The following is a 23,615-nucleotide window of genomic DNA, read 5'->3' as shown; positions in this document are numbered from 1 at the left end:
GTTGCTCCTGTGCTCAGTTTCACAGAGCGTCATCATCATGGTGGTGGTGGTGTGGAAAGATGCAGTATTAAGTGAGCTTTCCATTTCAAGGACAGCAGGGATTGACAGCAAATCTGACAATCAAATGGCAATTGCAAACAATACTAGTGCTCGACCTGTTACAGAGTTCTGGCAAGTGTGAGGTTGGATACATGTATTAGTGCAACTACTGATGACAGAATGCTCAATAGCAGGGATGGCTTTGTGTGGATGAAAGTAGTTAGTTGGCTTGGCAAGGCAGGTGAGCTCAAATAGGATGATAGAAACCAATTTCTCTGGTAAGGGTAGCAATAGACTCAGTGGTCTCATCTTTATTCTTCCTAAACTGCAAAATCTCATATTTATTTGAGTGACTCTGGCACAATCCACTTGTCAACAGTTGGTCTTTTTTCCAGGAATGGACCTTGAACTTATGCAGAACTATCTACTTGCCTCATCTCCTATTCCGTAATTACCTGAACTAGCCCCATATCTTAACCTTGGTCTGGAAACCAAGGTATTTTCTTTTTCAGAATTTCAGGAGCTGGTTGAAGAAATAAAACAGAAGTTCCCTTTTTAAACTTCTTTCATCCCAGCGTCATTTTCTCCAACAATTTCCCTTAGGCCTTATTCAGATCTCCTTAGAAAAGTAGACTCCATTGTGCTTATTTATACTGAGGGCTTTATTAGCATACCTAATAAGTTTTAAGACCATAAGGCATATCAACTTGTTGAGTAATTTGTCCATAGCAACTGTGGGCTGTAGCCTGCAAATGTATTCTCTTTTTTCCTTTTTAGCAGTAAACCCCAGTGGCTCAAGAGGACATCCCACTTAGAGGTCCTGTCCCCAGTCTACTCAGTCCAGTAAACACCACCTAAAAAGAACACAACCTCTTTATTTTTCAGATACAAATATTTAGTTTGGATGATGAAAATGAGCCAGCTCTATCATTTAGTCCAATGAATTCCAATGTAGGAAGAGGCTAAATAGATCTAGACTCTTTTGGTCTATTAATATTTATCTTATCAAATCTACAGCCTGGTACTTCTGGAGTAGGCCTGCCCCAATAACGCTAGATGTGATAACCATTGAAGATGGCAAATATGGACAATTCAACGTATATTCAGTCTAGTCTGCTGTCGTTGTCTCCATATGCTTTCTAAAATTCCAGTTTGTTTGGTCAGAGCTGGGAGTGATACCACGGTGCTGGCCCATCTTCGCTCCACCGCTCCTCTGATTCTGCTTTGCTGCTTTCGAGGTAGAACAGGTTCAGATGGTCTGGGAGCCTGTGGAGCTGGCAGCTTGCTGGGCTAACCAGTACTTATATCTTTTGGTCTTGGGCCTCTCAAAGTTCACCACAGACATAGGTACCCTCACAGTGTCAAGCCCATTTACCTGTACACAAAACAACAGGAATCTTCAGATCAGTGGGGCAGATACAAACTAACACCATCCAATCCCAGCTTTCTACCCAGTGAGAAAAAGGAGACAGGATGTGAAACACTCACCGTCACCTCACACCAGTACTCGCCCCTCTGTGTGATAGGCTCTTCTGGTAACTTTAATGCATGTGGGGCAACCACAACACCAAGCTGCAAAAAAAAATCAATCACAGCCAAAGGGAGCTCTGTTTACATGGTTGCCACTCCAGGCAACCTCTAGATTTTCCTGTACATGGGGGAATAAAACTGGGGGGTTTACCCTGGCTGATCCCATGGAAAGGCACAAACCTCCATAAATAGTGGCAGAATAACTCAGTCCTAATTTCTAAGAAAGGGAGGTGGATTCACAAAGACAAACAGGGCTTGAGATCAAACTCACTTCACCCACAAAAGTAAAAATTCTCCAGTGAGTCACATTTCCCCAGGTTTTCCCTAGCTAGAGAAAATAAATGATCCCACCATCTTCTCCTATCAGTCTTCAGATTCTATGTGACCATCCTTAGTTATTTCCCTCCCACACCCCTGCAAACCAATCAAGAATGCTTTCCCTAAGTTGGACAGCCGCATGTAAATCAGCGAAGTTAGAACATTTCCTCACATCATACACAAAAATAAACTCAAAATGGCTTAAAGACTTAAAATATAAGACAAGACAACATAAAACTCCTAGAAGAGAACGTAGGCAAAACATTCTGACATAAATCGTACCAATGTTTTCCTAGGTCAGTATCCCAAGGCAATAGAAATAAAAGCAAAAGTAAACAACTGAGACCGTTTACGAGCTTTTGCACAGCAAAGGAAACCATAAACAAAATGAAAAGACCACCTATGGACTGGGAGAAAATATTTGCAAATGAAGCTACTGACAAGGGCTTAATTTCCAAAATATACTAACAGCTCAAACAACTCAACAAAAAAACAACCTAATCAAAAAAATGGGCAGAAGACCTAAATAGACATTTCTTCAAAGGAGACATACTAATGGCTGACAGGCACGTGAAAAGATGCTCATCATTGCTAATTATTAGAGAAACGCAAATCAAAAGTACAATGGGGCTTCCCTGGTGGCGCAGTGGTTGAGAGTCCGCCTGCCGATGCAGGGGACGCGGGTTCGTGCCCCGGTCCGGGAAGATCCCACGTGCCGCGGAGCGGCTGGGCCCGTGAGCCATGGCCGCTGAGCCTGCACATCCGGAGCCTGTGCTCCGCAATGGGAGAGGCCACAGCAGTGAGAGGCCCACGTATCGCAAAAAAAAAAAAAAAAAAAAAAAAAAAGTACAATGAACTACCACCTCACACTGGTCAGAATGGCCATCATTAAAAAGTCTACAGATAACAAATGCTGGAGAGGGTGTGGAGAAAAGGGAACCTTTCTACACTGTTGATGGGAATGTAAATTGTACAGCCACTATGGAAGACAGTATGGAGGTTCCTTAAAAAACTAAAAATAGAGCTACCATATGATCCAGCAATCCCACTCCTGGGCATGTATCTGGACAAAACTATGATTCAAAAAGATATATGAACCTCTCTGTTCACAGCAGATCTATTCACAATAGCCAAGACATGGAAACAACCTAAATGTCCATCAACAGATGAATGGAAAAAGAAGATGTGGTATGTATATACAATGGAATACTACTCAGCCATAAAAAAGAATGAAATAATGCCATTTGCAACAACACAGATGGACCTAGAGATTATCATACTAAGTGAACTAAGCAAGACAAATGCCATATGATATCACTTATATGTGGAATCTAAAATATGACACAAATGATGTATGAAACAGGACTTCCCTGGTGGTGCAGTGGTTAAGAATCCACCTGCCAATGCAGGGGACATGGGTTTCAGCCCTGGTGCGGGAAGATCCCACATGCCGCGAAGCAACTAAGCCCATGTGCTACAACTACTGAGCCTGCACTCTAGAGCCCATAAGCCACAGCTGAACCTGCGTGCCACAGCTACTGAAGCCTGCGCGCCTAGAGCCCGTGCTCCACAACGAGAAGCCACCGCAATGAGAAGCCTGTGCACTGCAACTAGAGAAAGCCTACGTGCAGCAACGAAGACCCAACGCAGCAATAAATAAATAAATAAATAAATAAATTTATATTAGAAAAAAGATCTATGAAACAGAAACAGACTCATAAACGTAGAGAACAGGCTTGTGGTTGCCAAGGGGCAGGTTGCATTGATTTACATGAGGCTGTCCAACTTAGGGAAAGCGTTCTTGATTGGTTTACACAGGTGTGGGAGGGATGGATTGGGAGTTTGGGATTAGCAGATGCAAACTATTATGTATAGAATGGATAAAAAACGAAGTCCTACTGTATAGCACAGGGAACTATATTCAATATCCTGTAAAAAACCACAATAAAAAAATATGAAGAAGGATGTATATATATGTATAACTGAATCACTTTGCTGTACAGCAGAAAATTAACACAACATTGTAAATCAACTATACTTCAATTTAAAAAAAAATGCTTTCCGTAACTCCAGCTGGATGATCATACCCTTTCCTAACAGAGGGATCAATCCTGGGGTAGCTTCTTCTTCCCAGGGGTAGTTTCCATCCTCAGGGGTATAGCAGTGTTTGGGAATACTCACATTTCTGAGGAAGTGGCGGGCAACTATTTCAGGGTTTAGCTCCCATTTGACATTGTTCTTCATCCCTACCTGCAGGTGACATCTTCTCAGAAATTTCACTGTCTGAGAGGAATTATACACAGAAGATAGGTTAGAGTTGTAATCAAAAGAGAGGAAACATGTTAGCAAGAGGCCAAGAGGCACACAGTCTGAGAGTTCAGGCAAAGCACAATTTCTGCCTCATAGCCAAGATAGGTGAGATGATGAACACAAAAGATAAAAATTCTCATTGTCTCAAGGCTGATATTATGGAAAGATGTTTTAGCGATGCTCTGGAAGGAAATGCTGCCTATACGTGGCTATTCCTAAGCAAGGAGAAACAGGCCATGTCAAAGTTAGGCTCATCAGGGACTTCCCTAGTGGTCCAGTGGGTAAGACTCTGTGCTCCCAATGCAGGGGGCCCAGGTTCATCCCTGGTCGGGGAACTAGATCCCACATGCACGCTGCAACTAAGAAGTCTGCATGCTGCAAAATAAGACCTGGCGCAGCTGAAAGAAAAAATTTTTAAAAAATTTAAAAGTGTTTTTAAAAAAAACCCCAAAACCAAGGTTAGGCTCACCAATGGGGGCCGCTGGTATATCTCAGGATGGAATGATTTTCATAGACTGTTTTAACACAATATTCTGGCCCTTCAATCCTACCCCTACACCATAACGATTCCTCCCTGCTTACAGAACGAAGTATAAATTCATTAGCTGAGGATTAAAGATGTTTTGTAAATCATGCCCCAACCCTCTTTCCAGTAATATATTTCCTAATAGAAGTCCTCTGTTTTAGCTAGACTGGTCTACTTTCTATTTTAAAACATGCTTTAACTGAGATATCACCTCACACCTGTCAGAATGGCTATCATCAGAAAGAACACAAATAGGGCTTCCCTGGTGGCGCAGTGGTTGAGAGTCCGCCTGCTGATGCAGGGGAGACGGGTTCGTGCCCCGGTCTGGGAAGATCCCACATGCCGCGGAGCGGCTGGGCCCGTGAGCCATGACCGCTGGGCCTGTGCATCCGGAGCCTGTGCTCTGCAATGGGAGAGGCCACAACAGTGAGAGGCCCACATACCGCAAAAAAAAAAGAAAGAACACAAATAACAAACGTTGGAGAGGATATGGAAGAAAGGGAACCCTCATACACTGTTGGTGGGAATATAAGTTTGTGCAGCCACTGTGGAAAACAGTATAGCAGTTTCTCAAAAAACTAAAAATATGACCCAGCAATTCCACTCCTGGGTATATGTCCGAAAAAAACAAAAACGCTAATTTGAAAAGATACGTGCACCTCAATGTTCACAGCCGCATTATTTACAATTGCCAAGATATGGAAGTAACCTAAGTGTCCATCAACAGATGAACTGATAAAGAAGGTGTAGTATATACGTGTATATACACACACACACACACACACAAATATGTATGTGCATACACATACACACACAATGGAATACTAAGCCATAAAGAACAAAATCTTGCCATTTGCAACAACAAGGATGGACTTGGAGGGCATTATGCTAAGTGAAGTAAGTCAGAGAAAGACAAATATTGTATGATAACTTATATGTGGAATCTAAAAAATACAACAAACCAGTGAATATAACAAAAAAACAGATGCACAGATATAATAGAGTGTAAGACAGGCTACAAGGATGTATTCTACAACATGGGGAATATAGCCAATATTTTATAATAACTGTAAATGAAGTGTAACCTTTAAAAATTGCATAAATTTTTTTAAAAAAATTAAACAACAACAACAACGTGCCTTAACTATCTACTTTTTCTCCCTTAAGAATACCTTTCCCACCCTCCTGGTCTATCCAAAGCCTACTAATCCCATAAGGCCTAATTCAATCCCATCTGAAAAAAATCCTTTCCCAATCACCCTAATCCATTTTGGTCCATGTCACTCATAATTTACTGCCTTGAGTTGATCACTTTCTCCTGTGTCTGTTTTCTCTCCAACTTGTCTGTAAACAACCCCGAAGGCAGAGTCCTCATCTCACTTTTCCATGGGTCCCCTGATACCCAGGTTGGGGCCTCCCTCAATAAACTAGAGCACTTCACCCAACAGGTCAGGATATCCTAGGATATCTCAATACCAGTTATGGTAGCCACAACACTTCCCCTTGCCCCTACCTTGTGCTTGAAATCAGGAGACTTCAAGAAAATCAAGAAGTCTTTCAGGAAGAGGTTGGTGACTTTGTAGGTGACCAATAAAGATTTTCTGTGTTTCTACTCACCGTCTCACCTGCCTTGGTCTGGATCTTCTCTAATTTTCCTTCTTGTCTCAGCTAGAAAAGAAAGTTACAGATGAAAAAAAAAAAAAGAAAAATGAGTTTGTAGTAACTAATAACAAACTCTTGCTATGCTCAGCATAGGCTGGGCTTCTGAATTCCTGTTCTTCTAGCCCCTACTTCATTTGAAAATGAAGTAGGGACTAGAAGAAGTTGCTAGAGGTAATCTTAAGGTTTTAATTCCTCCAAGTCCCTCTGCCGTCTTCTAGGCTCACCAATTTCTCCTCTTCAAACAGCTTCCTGTTTTCAGGAGATGCATATACAGCCAGTCCTTGAGGAAGTAGTCGATTACGGCCTACAGATTTTTTCACTGAGACCAGGTCACCTCGGACTCCAAGTTCTGCCAACAGAGAACAGAGACACTGGATCAGAATTATCGAGCAGTCCCTAAAAAAGATGATCAAAGGAAAAAAAGACCTCTTATTCTCTCACAGTGCTTATTCTTCCTAGGAGAAATATTAGTATTCACTAGGACAACACTTAAGAGATTTCTAATTCATTTCTTTAGGACCGGATTTAGAAACTGAATATTCCCTGTACAAAGTGAAGCACTGTCCCATCACGGGATTTCAGTATCTGTGGCACATACTGTCAGGCCTCTTTCTCCCCACACACTGTTAATGATGCTGCTGCATTCATGTTCTGATTTTCTATGTAGGAGGCCAATGTCACCATCACAGTACTTTTTATGGCTTCCTCTTCTCAAATATGAGCTGGTCATTCCCCCAAATTAATGAAAGGGCAGAAAAAAGCTGATGCCAAACAGGACCAGCTCGAGACAGGAAGCACCTCTGCCTGGGCCTTACCGTCCACCGACTGCGTGAGGATGAGCTCCAGGTTGTCTTTGGGCCGGTGTTTCGTGTCCTCCGCCAGCTTGTAGACGCGGTGCCGCCGGTGCAGGCGCGGCTTCCGGCCCTCTCCCGCTAGCGGCACCTTCCACCAGCGCTCCACAATGACCGTGCCCTGGCGGCCGGGGGAGCGAGGGTGAGCGAGTCTCCAAGGAGAAGCCTCCTCCTCTGACCGCCGGCCCCTCAAGGAGAGCCCACCACCCGCAGGCCGGGGCCCCACCAGGTCTCAACGCGCCCCAGTCAAGGAGCCCCAGAACGCACACCCGGCCCTCACCCGACTGTGAGACAGGCTGAAGTCGCGCTCCGAGCCGGAGGTGCCCCCTTCAAGTCGCGGCCGGAGGAGCTCCCAAACCCCTCCTCGCACCAGCCGCTCAGTGCCCGCCCGCAGCAGAGCTCTGCCTGGGGCCGCCGCCATGTTCTCGGGCGCGGAAGGAGGCGTAGAAGGCCCCCAGCGCCGGCGGCAGGAAAGGCCCCCACCAGGTGCCCGCGGCGCGCCTGAGCCGGCGAGGCTCTGTCCAAGCTGAGCCCGGGGGAAGCCCGAGGAAAGCCCGGGCCCGGATTGGGCTGTGACTTGGCTGCCTCGAGACCAGAGATCTGGGATGAATGCTCCACGATTCAGCATTCCTCTACTCCCTTCTCCCAATTTCTTTTCGGGGGAGGGACACCCATAGCCACTGACTCATAGTGGAGTGACTGTTAGGTGCACTGACACGGGGAAAGACACCCCCTCCCTCTTGGCTTCACTTTGTCTTTAAGATGGGGGCTTCGACTGAGCTCTAGTAGCTCTCTGAGGGCACTTCCAATTCTGACATTCTGTGATAACTGGATGCTGAGGGGAGAGGGTGCTGCTCTCATTTTTCCTTACTTCAAACCTGCCTAAAAGTGGTGGAAGGATGGGATCCTCTGGAAAACTTGCAAGCCCCAGGAAGTCGTCTAATCCTTAATATTGACACTGCAGTATTTAGGCTCATGTTTAAAGAATTCTAAATCACAAGGGAGACGGTTCCCTCCGTGGAGGGTCTCAGTACTGGGGAGTAAACCATATAAATGGAGTGAATAGGGTCTGTTTGGCAGAAGAGAGTTATGGAAAGATGCTCTATACATCATGTTATTTGACACATAAACAGCCTTTGACCAGTAGTCCCTCCTCCTAATTACACTTTCTTAGCTTCCAGGACACCAATTTGTTTTTATTTCTTTCTTACTTCACTATTTTCCTTCAGTCTCCTTTGCTGATTTCTCTTTTATTCCCCACGTCTCAGAGGGCCCCCAGGACTCAGTTTTTGGATCTTTACTCTTCTCAATGTACACACTCTTGGTGATCCCATTCAGTCTCATGGCTTAACGTACCATTTATACGCCAATGACTTCAAATTTCTGTGTTCACCCTAGTCTTCTAAACTCCAGACATGAATACCCAACTGCCTGTCATCTTCCCCTTATATGTCTAATGGACAATTCAAAGTTAACATGGTCCAAACTAAATCCATCTCTATACCTTGCCCCATAGTGCCTCACCTGCAGCCTTTCCCCTCTCAGTTGATGGTAACTCCATTCTTTCAGTTCTTGGACACAACTTCTCTCCTATGCCAGGAAATCCTGTAGGTGCTACCTTTATACTATTTCCAGAATCCAGCCACATCCCATCACCTCCAATGCTCCACCCTGGAATAAGACACTATCTTTCTCCTGGATTACTGCAAGTCTCCTAACAAACATCGTTTAAAGCTCTACAGTTTATTTACAACAGTCAGAATCTTTCTAAAAACACAAGTCAGATCATGCCTCTTCTACCCCAAACCTGCAATGACTTCCCCCTTTACTCAGAGTAAAAGAAAAAGGCCAGACAATGGTCTATAAGGCCCTACAATGATCTGGCCCCATTAGCTCTCTTCTTTTTCTACTCTTCCTATAGCTTATACTACTCCACCCACAGTGGACTCCTGGCTGTTTGTGGAAAACATGTGACACATTCTCCTTAGGGGTTTTGCACTGGCTGTTGCTTTGAAACAGAATGCTTTTACCCTCAGATGTTCGCTTGGCCTAAATCCCTCACCCCCTTCAGGTCTTTGATTAAATGTCACCTTTTCAATGAGGCCTATTTACATCACCCTATTTATTACTGCAACTGCCCCACCTCCTTCACACTCCTGATCCTTCTTTATTCTACTCTATTTTCCTCCATAGCAGCTATCATCTAACATATGAAATAATTTTCTTGTGCTTAGTGTTTAGGTTTGTTCTTTCACTGTCAGAAGTTCCAGGGGGCAGGGGATCTTTGTTTTGTTTACTGTGTATCCTAAGCTCATAGTAGGCCCTCAATAAATATTTGTTAAATGGATGAATAAATGAATATGCAGAGGTCTCAAACTGGTGGCCCCAGAACCAAATTTTACTCACCATGTTGATTTTTTTTTTTTTTTTTTTTGCGGTACGCGGGCCTCTCACCGTTGTGGCCTCTCCCGTTGTGGAGCACAGGCTCCGGACACGCAGGCTCAGCGGCCATGGCTCACGGGCCCAGCCGCTCCGCGGAATGTGGGATCTTCCCGAACCGGGGCATGAACCCGTGTCCCCTGCATCGGCAGGCGGACTCTCAACCACTGCGCCACCAGGGAAGCCCCCATGTTGATTTTTTTAATCAACAATTTTTATTTAAGTTAGTAGCCAGTATTTTTTTTTAATTTGAGAAATTTATCACAAAAATCTATCCAGTGTCTGTTGAAAAATCATATGATCTGGTACCACTGAGTCTGCATTCCTGCATGGCAGCTGTTTGGAGCTATTGTGTCGCTTTTTTTTAGGGTGTGAGCTTTTCACTTGGCTTCAGCCCCGCCCAGCAGCTCCACTAATTTCCATTAGTTGTCCAGGCCCCTGGAGGCATTTAGTTTACAATTCCTACCCTATAAGAGAATGAGAAAGTTCAACAACAGGTAGCACCACTGGCTTATTAAAGGTAGGGATGATAATAAAAATATTTAACTGATAGGAACCAGGAACCAACCAGTCAGGTCAGATGCTGGATCAGGGCCATAGAAGCTTCCTGCAGTGTCAGACCCCAACCCTTTAGTTGCTGAAGTGTGTGTTTGCACATGCACATGCCAGAGAGGAGCCCACATTGTGTGGGCACAAGTGGTCAGCCAGGGCTGTTTACCAACCACTACAGAAGCCAAAGTATTTTAACTTCTGGTGTAGCTGTGAAGTAAGTGCATACTAGTTGAACAGGAGCCTTGGGGCTACCTAAGGGGGTAATGGGGTAGGGAGCAGCAGAGAGGAGTCCTGAGGTGACGTAAGGGCTGACGCTTTGTCCATGTCATAGTGCTCACCATGTCACAATGGCACCAATTGCCTGAACCTCTGCCACCCATCCCTGAACCTCACTTTGCCTTGGGGAGGCACTGAACTAAGAAACTGCCTTGTAACAGGTCGCGCCCCTCTATCTACTCCCTTTCTTATATCAAGAGGGGAAAAACACGGAACTACCTCTACCCGATCTGGTCACCATACGCCTATTACCTTTACTGTTACAAATACCGCATCACCCTCCGGGAGAAGATGCTGCCTTGTTATAAAAGGTACTTGTTTTCATCTCTACTTGTAGTTGTTTATATACACTGTAAAGAAAAAAGAATTCGAAAGAACTTCCCAAGTGGCAAAAGATGATAATAGCCAAAATAGGGTAGAAGGCTGGCATGGAGCTTCATAAACTTTTTCTATCTGGCTGGCTTGGGAAAATGGAAACAGATAGGTTGGTTCGCATAAGATACAGAAGATGGTGCCAGAGCCTGGCCCTGTGTACCTGGAAGTTAAGAGTCTTTCCCCATCTCAGACTCAGAAGTAAACTAATTTGGACCTCTTTTTCCCAATCAGCATCACTTATAAGGAACAGGAGGACTTGACACTCCGACCCCGTTGCTGCCTTCAGTGCTCCTGAGTCCCTAGTGGGCCTTCAGGGGGGCAGAAGCAGCGAGCAGGGTGATCAAGACCAGCTTAAAGAACTGTATTCGGTAAGTGGACTGGGAGCTGGTGCTGTGACATGGCAGCCCCTTGCTGTAATGCTATCTTGCAAAGGGACATTAGCTTGTTGTAAAATAAATCATAAGAAGCTAGAGCTAGATGAGACTTCGGAGTTCATGTGTAAAAGCTACTTTATAGACAAGGATTCTGGTCCAGAGATCTTAAGGCAAGGTCCTAGGGCTGGTGGTGAAAAGCAGGATGGGAAAAGAGAAAGTAGAAAGAAAGATAGACTATATTAAGACATAAAGCTGTTTAGATGCTAAGTTCTGGGACTAGAACCCAGAACTCCTGCCCTTGCCTTTGTATCATATCTCAATAACATGCCTGGGTATGAGCTATGCATTTTAAATAAGAAATGGGAGAATTTAGAGAAAACTTATATGATGGAAAAATGTAGAAGAGTATTATCAGTGAGACAGTAAATAGATGGCACCGCTTTGTTTAAAGAATAAACTCTCTGATGTAGATGTAAGTTTCTGAATGGTTAGAGCACACCGAGTGAGGTCAGCAGGCAGTAATACTCCATTGACTCCAGATTCCAAATTATTTGTATCAAAGAGAACTCCATGATAGGAACAGAGTTAGGTCCCAGGACTAAGGGATATTGAGTAAGACCTTGGCTCCACTTCTCCCAGGCTCTCCACCAGCCCCTGCCTTGCTTCCACAGACACACCCAAACTGGCCTGAGATATGACTTGAGGGTTAGGTGAGCACAGAAATAGGAGACTATTACTCTTATTTTTACTCCTTTTCTAGGCTGGGAACCTGACGGTGCTGGCTACTGACCCCCTGCTTCACCAGGACCCGGTGCAGTTAGACTTCCACTTCCGCCTCACCCCCCAGACCTCTGCCCATTGGCACGGCCTTCTTTGTGACCACAGACTCTTCCTAGATATCCCATACCGGGCCTTGGACCAAGGCAGCAGGGAAAGGTGACTGAGCCTGTACGGGGGAGAGGGGAGGAAAGAGGTTAGGGGATTTCGCTCTTATGTCATAATCAGGTAGTGGGCATGCTAACCAGTGAGGGCTTATTCAGGAGCTGGATACACTCAAACCACTGAACAAGCCTGTGAGTTGAGCCAGGATCTGGGGTTCAAAGGATAACAGCCCATGGGAGGTTGCTAAACTGATTCAGAAACACAAGTGGGAATCCATACATAGTTGAAAGGAAGTGCTCTCTAGCTGTTTGTCTTTATTATAGAGTGGCCCCTTCACCCCAAGCCCCTTCCACGGCATGGGTGTCAGTCCAGTAGTGTATAATCCCTTGGCTTCAGAGAAAAAATCTATCAAAACTAGTTTAGCAACTTTCATGTCCTGGCTTGGGTCAGGAAAAACTGAGTAATAAGACTTCTTCTGCTGCAAGTACACATCTTTCTGGATTTTGAGTTTGCTGAACATTACATTGACCATTCTCCCTCTCTCTGGTCCCTAGTTTGACTGCAACACTGGAGTATGTGGAGGAGAAGACCAATGTGGATTCTGTGCTTGTAAACTTCCAAAACAACCGGAATGACAGAGGTGGGGATCTGCTCTGTCCTTCCTGGCCCTTTGTGCTGAAGCAGCTGACAAGTGACTTTTCCTTCGTAGACTTTCTTCCCCTCACTCTTTAAAAAAGGGCATGCTCAGGCAGTTCAGGGATTCAACACCCACCCTCTACTCCCCGCCAAGGAAATTAAGGCATCTAGCATTCCGTTCATTCAAGTCATAACTAGACTATGAGGAAGGCCTGCACGTAGATTTCAGAATCTAGACTGAAGGAGCAATGGTGAAATTACAAAGAAGCCATTCAAGGGATCTGGCTGGTAGGACAGAAAGGATCTCAAGTGTATTAAACACCTATAGAGTGAAAGGGTCAGGCATTAGGCCAGGAGGACAGGAATATAATTAACCAGATGCTAGGCACACGTTACAGAAACTACACCTCCTCCCTCAAGAAGTTTATACTTCAGACAAAGATGGTCAAGAGTTTACTATACCTTCCCTGTATAGTAAATTCCAGCCAGGCTAGAGTCTAGGTTTAGTTTGACTCCAAAGCACATCATCCCAGTGCCTGCACTACACTGTTTCCCACACCCCCCAGGTCATTCCCTACTGGAAGAAGCCAAGGCTGGGGGAACAGCTGTACTGAGTTTCAGAGTGTTCTAATTTCCTCTCTCTTTTCACAGGTGCCCTGCTATGGGCCTTCAGCTACATGGGCTTTGAAGTGGTCAAACCAGATCTCCCGGCCCTTCCTTCCTGGAACAATGTCATCTTTATGGTGTACCCCCTTGAAAGGGACCTAGGCCACCTGCCCAGTGAAACTCCCTGAACATGCTTATTCCTACTCTGTGAGGGGCTGGGAGCCTTGATAAATGAGAACCAGGGGCCCAGGATGTAATTCAGAACACCTTCCATCTTAGGAACAAAGGGTAGTTCAATCCTCAAGTGTTCACTGTTTCTTTGAGCCTTACAGAGCTGAATTCACTGTAGGATAGATAAACATTTGATGACTGAAAAGATCAAAGGGGCCTGAGCCAGAAGAGAAAGGACCCAAGGATTTTCAGTTTTTGCCTTCCCCCATTTATTCTAACCATCTGAGCACCTGCCAGGAGCAAAACCAAGCACTAGGGAATTCAGGAAGACTTAAGCCTTACTGGGAGACTTTCATCCATATATTTTGGTTCAAATTGGAGACAAGTGCTATTTCCTTCTCTCTGATGTGGAGGAAATCAGAGAAGGTACATGGTTCCTGTGGCATTGGCTCAAGGGGAGGAGCATCCCAGGAAGCAGGAAAAGTAGAGAGTTATATTGGAATAGGGAAGCCATCAGAATGCAATGTAAACTGACAAGGCTTAAAGGCCATATTAAAGGAACAGGCTTTCATACACAGTAACAAACTACAGTTAAGAATGAGACACTACTCGTTTTCCAGAGCAAGAAGTCCTATGAATGATTTCTATCAGGGGACCTCTCAAGAGTAAAGGCTGATAACACGGTCCTACTGTATAGCACAGGGAACTATATTCAATATCCTGTGATAAACCATAATGGCAAAGAATGTATAAAAAAAAGAATGTGTATATGTGTATAACTGAGTCACTCTGCTGTACAGCAGAGATTGGCACAAGAGTGTAAATCAACTACACTTCAATTAAATATTCCAAAAAAAAAAAAAAGGCATAAAGGCTGAGGAAACTGGGGACTAACTGGCCTCATGACCCTGTTGTACAGCAGCTCCAATTCCAGGGCTGAGCCTGCGCCACTGAGTGAGTGCAGCCAAGGTCTGAAATGTCATATCAATGGCAGCCCTTCACTGGTTCCTGTGGGACTACCCAAGCTACTCAGAGATGCTCCTTCACTGAAGCCTTCCTGCTACTTGGTACTGAGGCTTTTCTGCTACTTGGTACTGAGACTTTTCTAAGACAATGAAATTTGAAAATTGCGTCTATGGGAAAATATAGTTGCCATGTGTATAGGGGTGGACATCACTAATTACTAGATTAAAAAAATCCTGCATATGATAGCCTTATATACCAGTTTTAAGTCTTCTACTTTACCTTGCTGATCTTTAAAAAAAAAAAAAAGTTCATTTGCCACCATTCTACCACTGACATTACTTTCAAATACCTTCACAGTTCTCACTGGATCCTCAAAATACTGTCAGAAATGGAGAGATGCTATAAGGAAACAGGTCCCATAAGTGCACAGCAAAGATCTATCCCTAGAACCCATGTTTCTAGAATCCTAATCTACTCCTTTTAGTTGGGGTCTTAGTGAATGATTAATTCTGAAGTTGCTTTACGGCAAGAATACGATCTGTGTGTGAGAGGGACAGATGTTTCATAGATGGGCTCCCTCTGTGTGAGGTGTTTGGCAATTTTCACCAGATTTCAGTTCACAGGATACCCAGAGACTTGTTTCCACCTTGTGATTCAACGAGCATTTAGTTTTAAATAATTTTCTTGAGAACTTTATTCAGCAAAGGACCCCCAAGTGATTTGAACAGCTACATAAGTTCTCTCTATGGCTGTGTGTGTATACATATATATTATAGATACTATACCAAAAATTTAGAATATTTCCTGAGTCACCTCTCTCCTTGTCTACTTGTATTTTAACCAAAGTTTACTGGGAAATAGTTGGAGCACTGTTTCAAAAATCTTGTCTCCACTCCAATAACATATCAGCAGTTGAGGCTGGGAGGCAGTATCCTCTTCCCACTTCCCGAGGCTTTTCAATATAATTATGCTGAGTTTTGCCTTTGCCTCCTGACTCAACTGCAGTCTTTGAGTTCACCACTCAAAAAACTCCTTAACCAGTCACCTGATGAGGTGAGTCAGGAGTCTGCAGAATCATCATTTCCAATAACCAAACCCTGGCTGTTTCCCAGCCTCCAAAGGACACAGCCTAGCAGTAGTGTGCTTTGTGAGTGGCCGAGGGGAGCTAGCTGCACACTGAGCAGGCTGTAAGTAGCGCAGCAGGACTCAAACACTGGAAGGGGCACAGGGGTGGTGGGGGAGTAGGGGCATGTGTTTGTCTCTCTCCACCCCTCACACTTTCTGGTAGTCCAGTGGAAAGAGCAAATGCATTTGGTCCACAGCAAGCCAGATCGTGTATATAATGAAGGAAGAACTGCACTGATCTCTATCACAGGCTCCTCTCTCCAGGCACCAAATCTTATGCCAAATCCTGCCAAAGACACAAACACACAAAGACACAAAAAGCTTGAAAGGGCTCAGTCTGAAAGTAAAGCTGCAGGAAAGCAGCTACAGAGAAGTAGTAGTAAGATGGGCTATGGGGAAGAGGCAAGGCCCCTGTTGTCACCCTCATTACTTTCCTGTTGCTACAGATAGATGATAGCTCTACTTACGGCAAAGCAGATGGCTGAGGCAACTGAAGATGACTTCAGAGTAAGTAGTCATCTTCAAGGTTATCATCACCAGACAGAGAGGCAGCTTCTATTTAGCGGAAATGAGGATAAAGTTAGACACTTCCCTAATTTAGCAGCACTGCCACTGGGGCTCAGGGAAAAAAATGGGCTTCTTGGTGCTCCATGACCACCTTGGTTAAGAGGTAAGTCTTAACAACCTCCGTAGTTGGAGAGGCTGATTAAGAAATGGTAACTTCCAGAGATGCTCTAGGGAGCAAATGCTGTTTGTACCTAATAAACTGAGGCAGGACAGGGTATTTGCCATCTCTCCAGGGCTCTCCTTGGTCTCAGTGACCGTGCTGCGGAGAGAGACATCTGTTTCTGTGTCCTGAAGGGATGAAAACAAGAGAAAAAGGAAGAATGTGTTTGGCTGGTGGGAAAGGAGAAGCCGCCCCATCATTTTGCTCACAGAATCTGGTTTGGTTGCTGAGGCACACAAGGCCTCCTTTGATCAACTAGTGGAGCAACTCAGAGTCCTTAAGAGAAGAGAACGCTCTACAAACTCTCATGCGCGACTAGAAGCCCTCTTGTCTCAAGGCACCAGATTTGCCCCAAAGCAGCACCCTGAATGACTACAATGGCTCACTCACCACATGGTGCAACATTACTGGGACAGCTCTGTTTTCTTCCATGTCTTCAGGAAGCTCAACTGCGTATCCTTTACGAACTAATTCTAACCCAATATCAAGTTTCTGAGAAGAAAGATGAAAAGGGAATGATGTTCTCTCTGAAGGAAGGGCAAATCAGAGGAAATAAGGCAGAAGAGCTAGGATTGATACTTTAAAAAATTCCTTTGGTGGTTCAGTAAGCAGGATCTTATGAGTTAGGAATATCATCAAATAAGGGTTTCTGGGAGAGAAAAAGTAAATGAGGCTGTAAATACACTGAAGAGACAGTGAGCAACGTGTGAACCCCAGTCTTACCTTCCCATTGCTAGTGTCGTATAAGTGGATCTTGGGCCAAGTTGAGATCCCAGACTGGACGTAGCTAGAGATCTTGGCCACCAGGGGCTTCCAGTCAGCACAGTGAGTGAGTCTGTCAAACTCATCCAAAGCTTCCTCTTCCCATTGTTCACCTCGTAAAAAATTGTAGAGAGAGCCTAAGAAGGGGTCAGTGCTGATGGGGGTGGGATTATGTCCTGGAGGAAAACCTGGAACTTCATTTGTCTACTTCAAAAGGCACCTATGTCTGACTGCCAGGCAAGTTTCTGACCGTTGCTTTCTAGCACTGGTGATGAAAAGGCACCTGAGCCCCCAGAACTCAAAAAGCCTGGGATGTGAGACTCCCTCCCATGTGCTCTATGAAAGTTATTCTATATGGAGGCAAAGTCAATAGGTAATAGGACTAATTTACCTGAGGGGGCTATCCGTGCCAGACTACACTCTATTGCTTGAAATGGAAGGCTTAGGAAGTCACTCCTGAAGTGAAAGAAATTGAAATTAGAATCCTAGTGCCAGAAGGGCCTTCTTATATTCCTGGCTTCTAGACAGTGGTTAACCCAGCAGCAGATGATAATTATCTGATCACTGTAAAGAGGTTCTCTTCCAACACCCCCTGGTGATAAGTACAACAGCTCACCACCCTATGGCCAGGACTGAGTCAGTAAGTGAGACTCCAGCCTGACTCCAGCCTGGCCCCCACACTGACCTGAGCACCCTGAGGTCCCTCAGTGGGCAATCTCCATTATCTCCAAAGTCAACGAAGTAGAGGTCCAGGTTCCCATTCTCCAAGGTGCCAAGGACCCGGGCTCGATACCAGGAACCATTTGTAGGTAAAGGTGCTGCGACAATGTCTCCTACATGCACAGTCAACTCTTCAGGCTACACAAGGGGATGAGGAGGCAGGAGAGGGAAGAGTTAGAAAGGGGTATGCTAAAAAATAAACAGTGGATACCAGAAGGAAGGAAGAACAAGCCGCTACTCCACAGAAAAGGGAAGAGAATATGTCACAATGAAAAAGATATGCCCCCTTTCCATCAAACCCCTGCCCTGTCCCTATGGCAACTCACCAGACTATTTTCATAGTGCTGGGTCATCTCACTGACAAGCTTATCCAGTTGCAGGCTGCGGGAGCCAATGATTTGGATCCAGAAGTGGTTAGGATGTTCAGAGGCAGAGACATAGACTTCTAGGAATTCATCAGCATGGAAACTGAAGTCTGGACTGGGGACTAACCACAGGGATAAGCAAGTTAAGCTGCAGAATCATTATTACCTAATATGGTGACCATTATTAGAATCATCTCTGGTTGAAATAGGAAGACTGCATCAGGGGGGTGAGAGGTACAAATACTAAGTAGCTATTACCATTTAAAAATGGCTAGAGGGGGCTTCCCTGGTGGCGCAGTGGTTGAGAGTCCTCCCGCTGATGCAGGGGACACGGGTTCATGCCCCGGTCCGGGAAGATCCCACATGCCGCGGAGTGGCTGGGCCCGTGAGCCATGGCCGCTGAGCCTGCGCGTTCGGAGCCTGTGCTCCACAACGGGAGAGGCCACGACAGTGAGAGGCCCGCGTACCACACACACACACACAAAAAGTGGCTAGAGGGACAACTGGATGCATCATACAAGAACATCCTGAAGAAAAATACTAAGCTATGTTCTGTTCCTTTCTATTTATCTGAGTAATAAGAGTTCAGTCACATTCTTAGTCATCTGCCATGTATTCAAATCAGCCACCAGTTATAATGAAGGGAAATCCCCATATGCTAGCTGCAGCATGGACCAGGGAGAAGATACATGGACAGATGTGGGCCTGTTCCAGATCCCTTTCTACCACTGACTCATTATGTGACCCTGGACAAGTCTATGAACCTCTTAGGGGCCCTGGTCTTCCCTGCCCATCCCAGTACCTATACATAGAAGAAAAAGCCCATAGCCTTTTTATTCTTCTTGAATGGTGTAGTTTTTTTTTTTTTTTTTTTTTTTTTTTTTTTTTTTTTGCGGTACACGGGCCTCTCACTGTTGTGGCCTCTCTCGTCGCGGAGCACAGGCTCCGGACGCGCAGGCTCAGCGGCCATGGCTCACGGGCCCAGCCGCTCCGCGGCATGTGGGATCTTCCCGGACCGGGGTACGAACCCGTGTCCCCTGCATCGGCAGGTGGACTCTCAACCACTGCGCCAGCAGGGAAGCCCTGGTGTAGATTTTTTAAAACAGTAATGATTCAGGAAAAAAACTGGACTCAGTATTTTACTTATTTAAATAAATAGGTTTGGAGAAAGAATACCATGTAATTCAATTATTTGATCTATTACTCACAGACTAGTTTCCTGTGAACTAGCATATTTCTATATTGTTTTTTATCATTATTAGCTGGTTTGTATTCAGAAAAAAAGTATTTGTGCTTAGTACTAATCCCAAGTAAAATACTGCCAGAAAGTCCTATCTGTGATTAAAGACTTGTAAGTGTAGTCGAGAAAATAGAAATTTTTTTTTTTATTGCTTCCTATTTTGGGTTATCTAAGCCACTTTTTCTATCTTCCATATGGCTCATGGGTTCCCTCTTTCTTACATACTTTCAAACATGGATGTCTCTGGACTGGTCTGGGCTCCAAACTTCTGAAAGTTGTCATCATTAGGTTTCCTGCAGGAACGCTCTTCTGGTCCTACAACAGACATGTCGCCACCTCCTTTGCGGGGAGGAACTGCCAGAGGTGCAGCCTGCTCCAGGCTAGTGCCAGTGTTTTTCCATAAAGCTGGCTCTCCAGCCCCAGCTGGCTCTGTCACTTCCTCTCTTCTTACGCTGATTGGCTGCTTCCGTGGGACTCTGGTTTCTGCAGAATGAGCAATTCTCTTCCTAAGTTCTTCATCTTCTGAAACTTTCTCCAGTATCAAATGCTGTGGAAAATAAGACAAGGAAGGGATGATATCTACGTGGCCAGATACTGACCTGGGATGGAGTCAAGTGTTCTTCTCACTCTTAGATACAATTCAAATCAGCTACTTGCCTTAGCTACTGCCACCTCCTTCTGTGTTCCTGAGATTTTTATAAGTCTTGATAGTAGCAATGTCCCCTCTGATTCTTTGTCACAGGTTATTTTGGCTCCCGAGGCCTTACAGATAGAACGAATTGTCTCGCCGCCTCTCCCTGCATTGAATGATACATAAAAACCTGTCCTTCCCTCCTCGATAACCTTAACTACTAGAGACACCACTGTTTTGTACATACTAGGAGGGGAGAGTCAGTTCTCATTTTCAAACTAAACAGAATGGAAGATAGTGAATGGAAAGCAGGAGCTACCGAAATCTGTACTATACTAAGGGGAATACGGGATTATTTGCTCTATCCATTTTATTTAAATTCTACACATTGGCTAGGTTAATGTGGTCATGTCACTTGCATTTTTTGGGACTCGGCATACTTTACATCCCCACTTCATTAGAAGATACCCTACATGGTGTGTGAAACACTGGACCAGGGACAGGACATTTCTCTGCCTCTACCAGCAGCGTAAGGAATGCTCCAGGGGAAGGCATAATAGGTGCTTTCTAGAGCACTGTCTTGAAAGATTTGGGATAAAATGAGCATCCTTAGCTTCCCTTTAAAATTCTGAGGTAAATACATTTACCTGAACCCTTCTGGAACCTATTTGTAAGGTTCAGATCATACAATTTCTTGAGGTAATGAGTTTTGCTTTACCACTGATTTTACTTCTGTAAAAAAGTACAGCTCTGGTCTCAATGTCCCTGCCTTTTTTTCTCAGCAAGGTGAAGTGGAAGTAGGTCAGGAGAAACCCTTGGGAAGGTGTGAAAGAAAGGCAAAGGTAAACAAAAAAGGAAACAGCAGAGGAAGCTGTCCAGTGGTACCTATGATTCTGCCCACAGATCTCTGGGGAACTGAGAGCTGCTCAGACACTGGGGTACTCTCAGCCAGGATCTGATGAATTGCTGCTTTGGCCTTGCACACCTGAACAGGAAAACCACTGATAAGCAGCACCCGCTCATCTCCTACATCCTCCGTGTCCACATCGATCCGAGCACCTGTCTGTTTTCGTAGCTGCAGAGAAAAGGATATGTGGTAGTACGCTCTGGACGAGCTCTCATCTGGGTCAGCTAAGGATACTCTAAACCTCACCCTGGAGGTAGATGGAACTGGACACAGTAATCAGTGAAATCAGGGAGCTATAAGCTGTCCTCAATTACGTGTACTTATGGAAGATTAGAGACAAAGGTAACCCCAAATAGCAGTTAATCCAAAACAGTTTCTCTGTGTTTAGAACACTCTTTCCCCCTAATTTGGATTAGAGAATCAATTATTTTATTTTATTGACATTCCAACTGAACAACGGGAGATGGTAAAAAGAATCAGGGAGCAATTAATTAGTTACTGTCAATTAATGAGAGTTCATAATTCCATAGAAGAAAGGAATGATTCAAGCTATACCAGGCTGAGAATCATGCAATTAAAAATCCCCATTTCAAGTTAAGTCACCCATTCTCTAGGGAGAAGTACTCATCTCTAGAAGGAGAATAGCAGTTACCTAAAAAGTTCCTGTATTTTTTCTGTTTAAAATATACATAGTGTGAGTGGGTTTTATGGAATGGGGGCAGAGGAGGGAAAGCAGAATCAATCCCTGGGAAGACCGTTGCCTGCTCACATGGTTACCTGTTTAATATTGGCTCCTTGCCGGCCAATGATGAGCTTCACAGCCTCCTGGGGGACTCGCATCTCTATCTCGATGTCATCCTCCCCAACAAATGTCAGCCGCTCTTCTGCACAGATCATCAGATCATACTTAGATAATACCCAAAGCTACTACCTGCCCTCCCCTGAATCTAGCTATCAAAGAGATGTGGATGCAAGTGATGAACTGAGGATCTCAACCATAAAGAGAAGGAGAAGTAGCATCTGAGTGGGAATTAAAAGGTCCTGAAAGACCAGAAGATGGGCATTCTCTCTGGGCTACTGTTTTCATATGCTAAAATGGGAAAAGTCATTTGGTTCTGCAAGGAAGGGGTGATGGATTCTGGGCAAACTACTTCTCCCAAGACACGACTCCTGGAGAAGAATGAAGGCTAGAAGTTGCCTGAGGAGCCCACTAGGCTCAGAATTTCTCTTGTCTGTACGTAAATCATTTCTCTAGGCCCTACTCCCTAGGTCCAACCTGTGGGGAAACTGGACCGGACAGTTAGCCTTCTAACAATAGAAGGAAAATATAAACAAGTGTATGGGTATAAAAAAAGGAGAAAGAAAGAACCCTTTGTAGTGTTGGTGTTGCTGAAGGGAAGAGATCAAAAGAATTATAAAATGAGTTCTTTATTTCACAGACTAGCTTCACATTAACATAGAAAAGAAAAAACTTTGTTTCAAAGATCCCTCACAGGGACTTCCCTGGTGGTGTAGTGGTTAAGAATCCACCTGCCAATGCAGGGGACACGGGTTCGAGCCCTGGTCCGGGAAGATCCCACACGCTGCGGAGCAACTAAGCCCATGTGTCACAACTACTGAGCCTGAGCTCTAGAGCCCGCGACCCACAACTACTGGAGCCCACGCACCTAGAGCCCATGCTCTGCAACAAGAGAAGCCACCGCAATGAGAAGTCCGTGCACCACAATGAAGAGCAGCCCCCGCTCGCCGCAACTAGAGAGAGCCCGCGCACAGCAACGAAGACCCAGTGCAGCCAAAAATAAAAAATAAATGAATTTATTTAAAAAAAAAAAAAAAAAAGATCCCTCAGAGAAAGCCAATTACATCCCAACAAATGATACCCAGTCTGGAAGAAAAGTTTTCATTTCAATTTAACAAGGCCAGAACATAGTTTAAACATTTCCATATGTACAGCCATGGAGTCACATACCTCTGCTTTCCCTATATCTGCGGTATAGGATATAGGCAACCACTGCACTGGCTGGGATCCCGAGGCCCAGTGCTATTTTCTGAATAGTGGACAAACTTGTCCAAGAAGTCCGTTCAGTGGACATTTTCTGCTGCCTCCTAAAATAAGCAAATGAAGGAAAAGGAGCTTTCATACAACTTTTAGGACAGGTAGAGAATGGGAACACATTACAATATTAAGAAGAATATTACTGCCTAATTTCCCATTTCAAGAGCTTGAGCAGTCTCAAAGTCTACTTCATGTGAAAGTCTCGGTATTTTTTTTTTTTTAAAGTTAGCTAAGGGACACATATACATACAACTAAATGGAAGGTTACTTCTCCCTCCCCAATTCCCCCAAAGAGAACTACACACTGATCAGTTTTAAAAGACAAAGGAATAAAAAATTAAATGAATCAAATATTTTTTAAAATTTAGTTTTCATATCAAACTATTTAAAATTCCTTGTATGTGCACTTCTATACCTCCTGGTCTTTCCAGAAGCTGTTGTGTCTGCAAGAAATGGCTTTCCAGGCCTAGTTTCAGGCTTTGCTACTTCTACTTTTCTTTCTTGCAAGTGTGGTCTATTTACTATCTGTACTCCGTATTTCTACTTACTCCTCATCTAACAGTGAAATG

At 44.6% G+C, this 23,615-nt stretch overlaps 3 protein-coding genes across 3 annotated transcripts; 1 reads left to right on the top strand and 2 right to left on the bottom strand.

The window, feature by feature from the left end:
* Positions 1-894: 894 nt before the first annotated feature.
* On the bottom strand, positions 895-7,674 carry MRPL9 (mitochondrial ribosomal protein L9). Its single transcript, XM_081223622.1, has 7 exons — positions 7,517-7,674; positions 7,201-7,357; positions 6,610-6,734; positions 6,341-6,391; positions 4,069-4,170; positions 1,528-1,611; positions 895-1,414 (listed from the first exon to the last, which is right to left on the bottom strand). Exons 1-7 carry the CDS (start codon positions 7,655-7,657, stop codon positions 1,289-1,291), a joined length of 786 nt encoding a protein of 261 aa, XP_081079748.1. The 5' UTR covers positions 7,658-7,674; the 3' UTR covers positions 895-1,288.
* On the top strand, positions 7,347-13,564 carry OAZ3 (ornithine decarboxylase antizyme 3; the record flags this gene model as incomplete). The annotated part of the gene is given in 6 exon segments (XM_081223623.1): positions 7,347-7,378; positions 11,110-11,170; positions 11,172-11,246; positions 12,013-12,188; positions 12,689-12,774; positions 13,422-13,564. Coding segments are annotated over 6 exon segments (573 nt in total).
* A 1,660-nt stretch (positions 13,565-15,224) lies between these two features.
* Positions 15,225-23,415, bottom strand: TDRKH (tudor and KH domain containing). The gene is made up of 13 exons (XM_081224936.1): positions 22,960-23,415; positions 21,768-21,874; positions 20,969-21,158; positions 20,110-20,249; positions 19,678-19,999; positions 18,174-18,334; positions 17,813-17,985; positions 17,519-17,583; positions 17,089-17,240; positions 16,756-16,857; positions 16,397-16,493; positions 16,106-16,193; positions 15,225-15,924 (listed from the first exon to the last, which is right to left on the bottom strand). The coding sequence occupies exons 1-12, from the start codon at positions 23,129-23,131 to the stop codon at positions 16,141-16,143; spliced, it is 1,734 nt and encodes a 577-aa protein (XP_081081062.1). The 5' UTR covers positions 23,132-23,415; the 3' UTR covers positions 15,225-15,924; positions 16,106-16,140.
* Positions 23,416-23,615: the final 200 nt, after the last annotated feature.

Source organism: Mesoplodon bidens, assembly GCF_964165515.1.
Source record: "Mesoplodon bidens genome assembly, chromosome: 2".
NCBI lineage: Eukaryota > Metazoa > Chordata > Mammalia > Artiodactyla > Ziphiidae > Mesoplodon > Mesoplodon bidens.
Note: the sequence above shows the minus strand (reverse complement) of the source record. Positions and strands in the feature narration are given on the sequence as shown.

Coding starts and splice junctions, on each gene's coding strand:
- MRPL9 (XM_081223622.1), bottom strand. CDS start 7,657: ATGGCGGCGGCCCCAGGCAGAGCTCTGCTGCGGGCGGGCACTGAGCGG. Junction 1,612..4,068: donor CCCGCCACTTCCTCAGAAAT/GTGAGTATTCCC, acceptor TTTTTTTTGCAG/CTTGGTGTTGTGGTTGCCCC. Junction 1,415..1,527: donor AGTACTGGTGTGAGGTGACG/GTGAGTGTTTCA, acceptor TTTTGTGTACAG/GTAAATGGGCTTGACACTGT.
- TDRKH (XM_081224936.1), bottom strand. CDS start 23,131: ATGAAAGCTCCTTTTCCTTCATTTGCTTATTTTAGGAGGCAGCAGAAA. Junction 18,335..19,677: donor AGAGACATCCATGTTTGAAA/GTATGTAAGAAA, acceptor CCCTGTGGTTAG/TCCCCAGTCCAGACTTCAGT. Junction 16,194..16,396: donor GTCCTGCCTCAGTTTATTAG/GTACAAACAGCA, acceptor TCCGCTAAATAG/AAGCTGCCTCTCTGTCTGGT.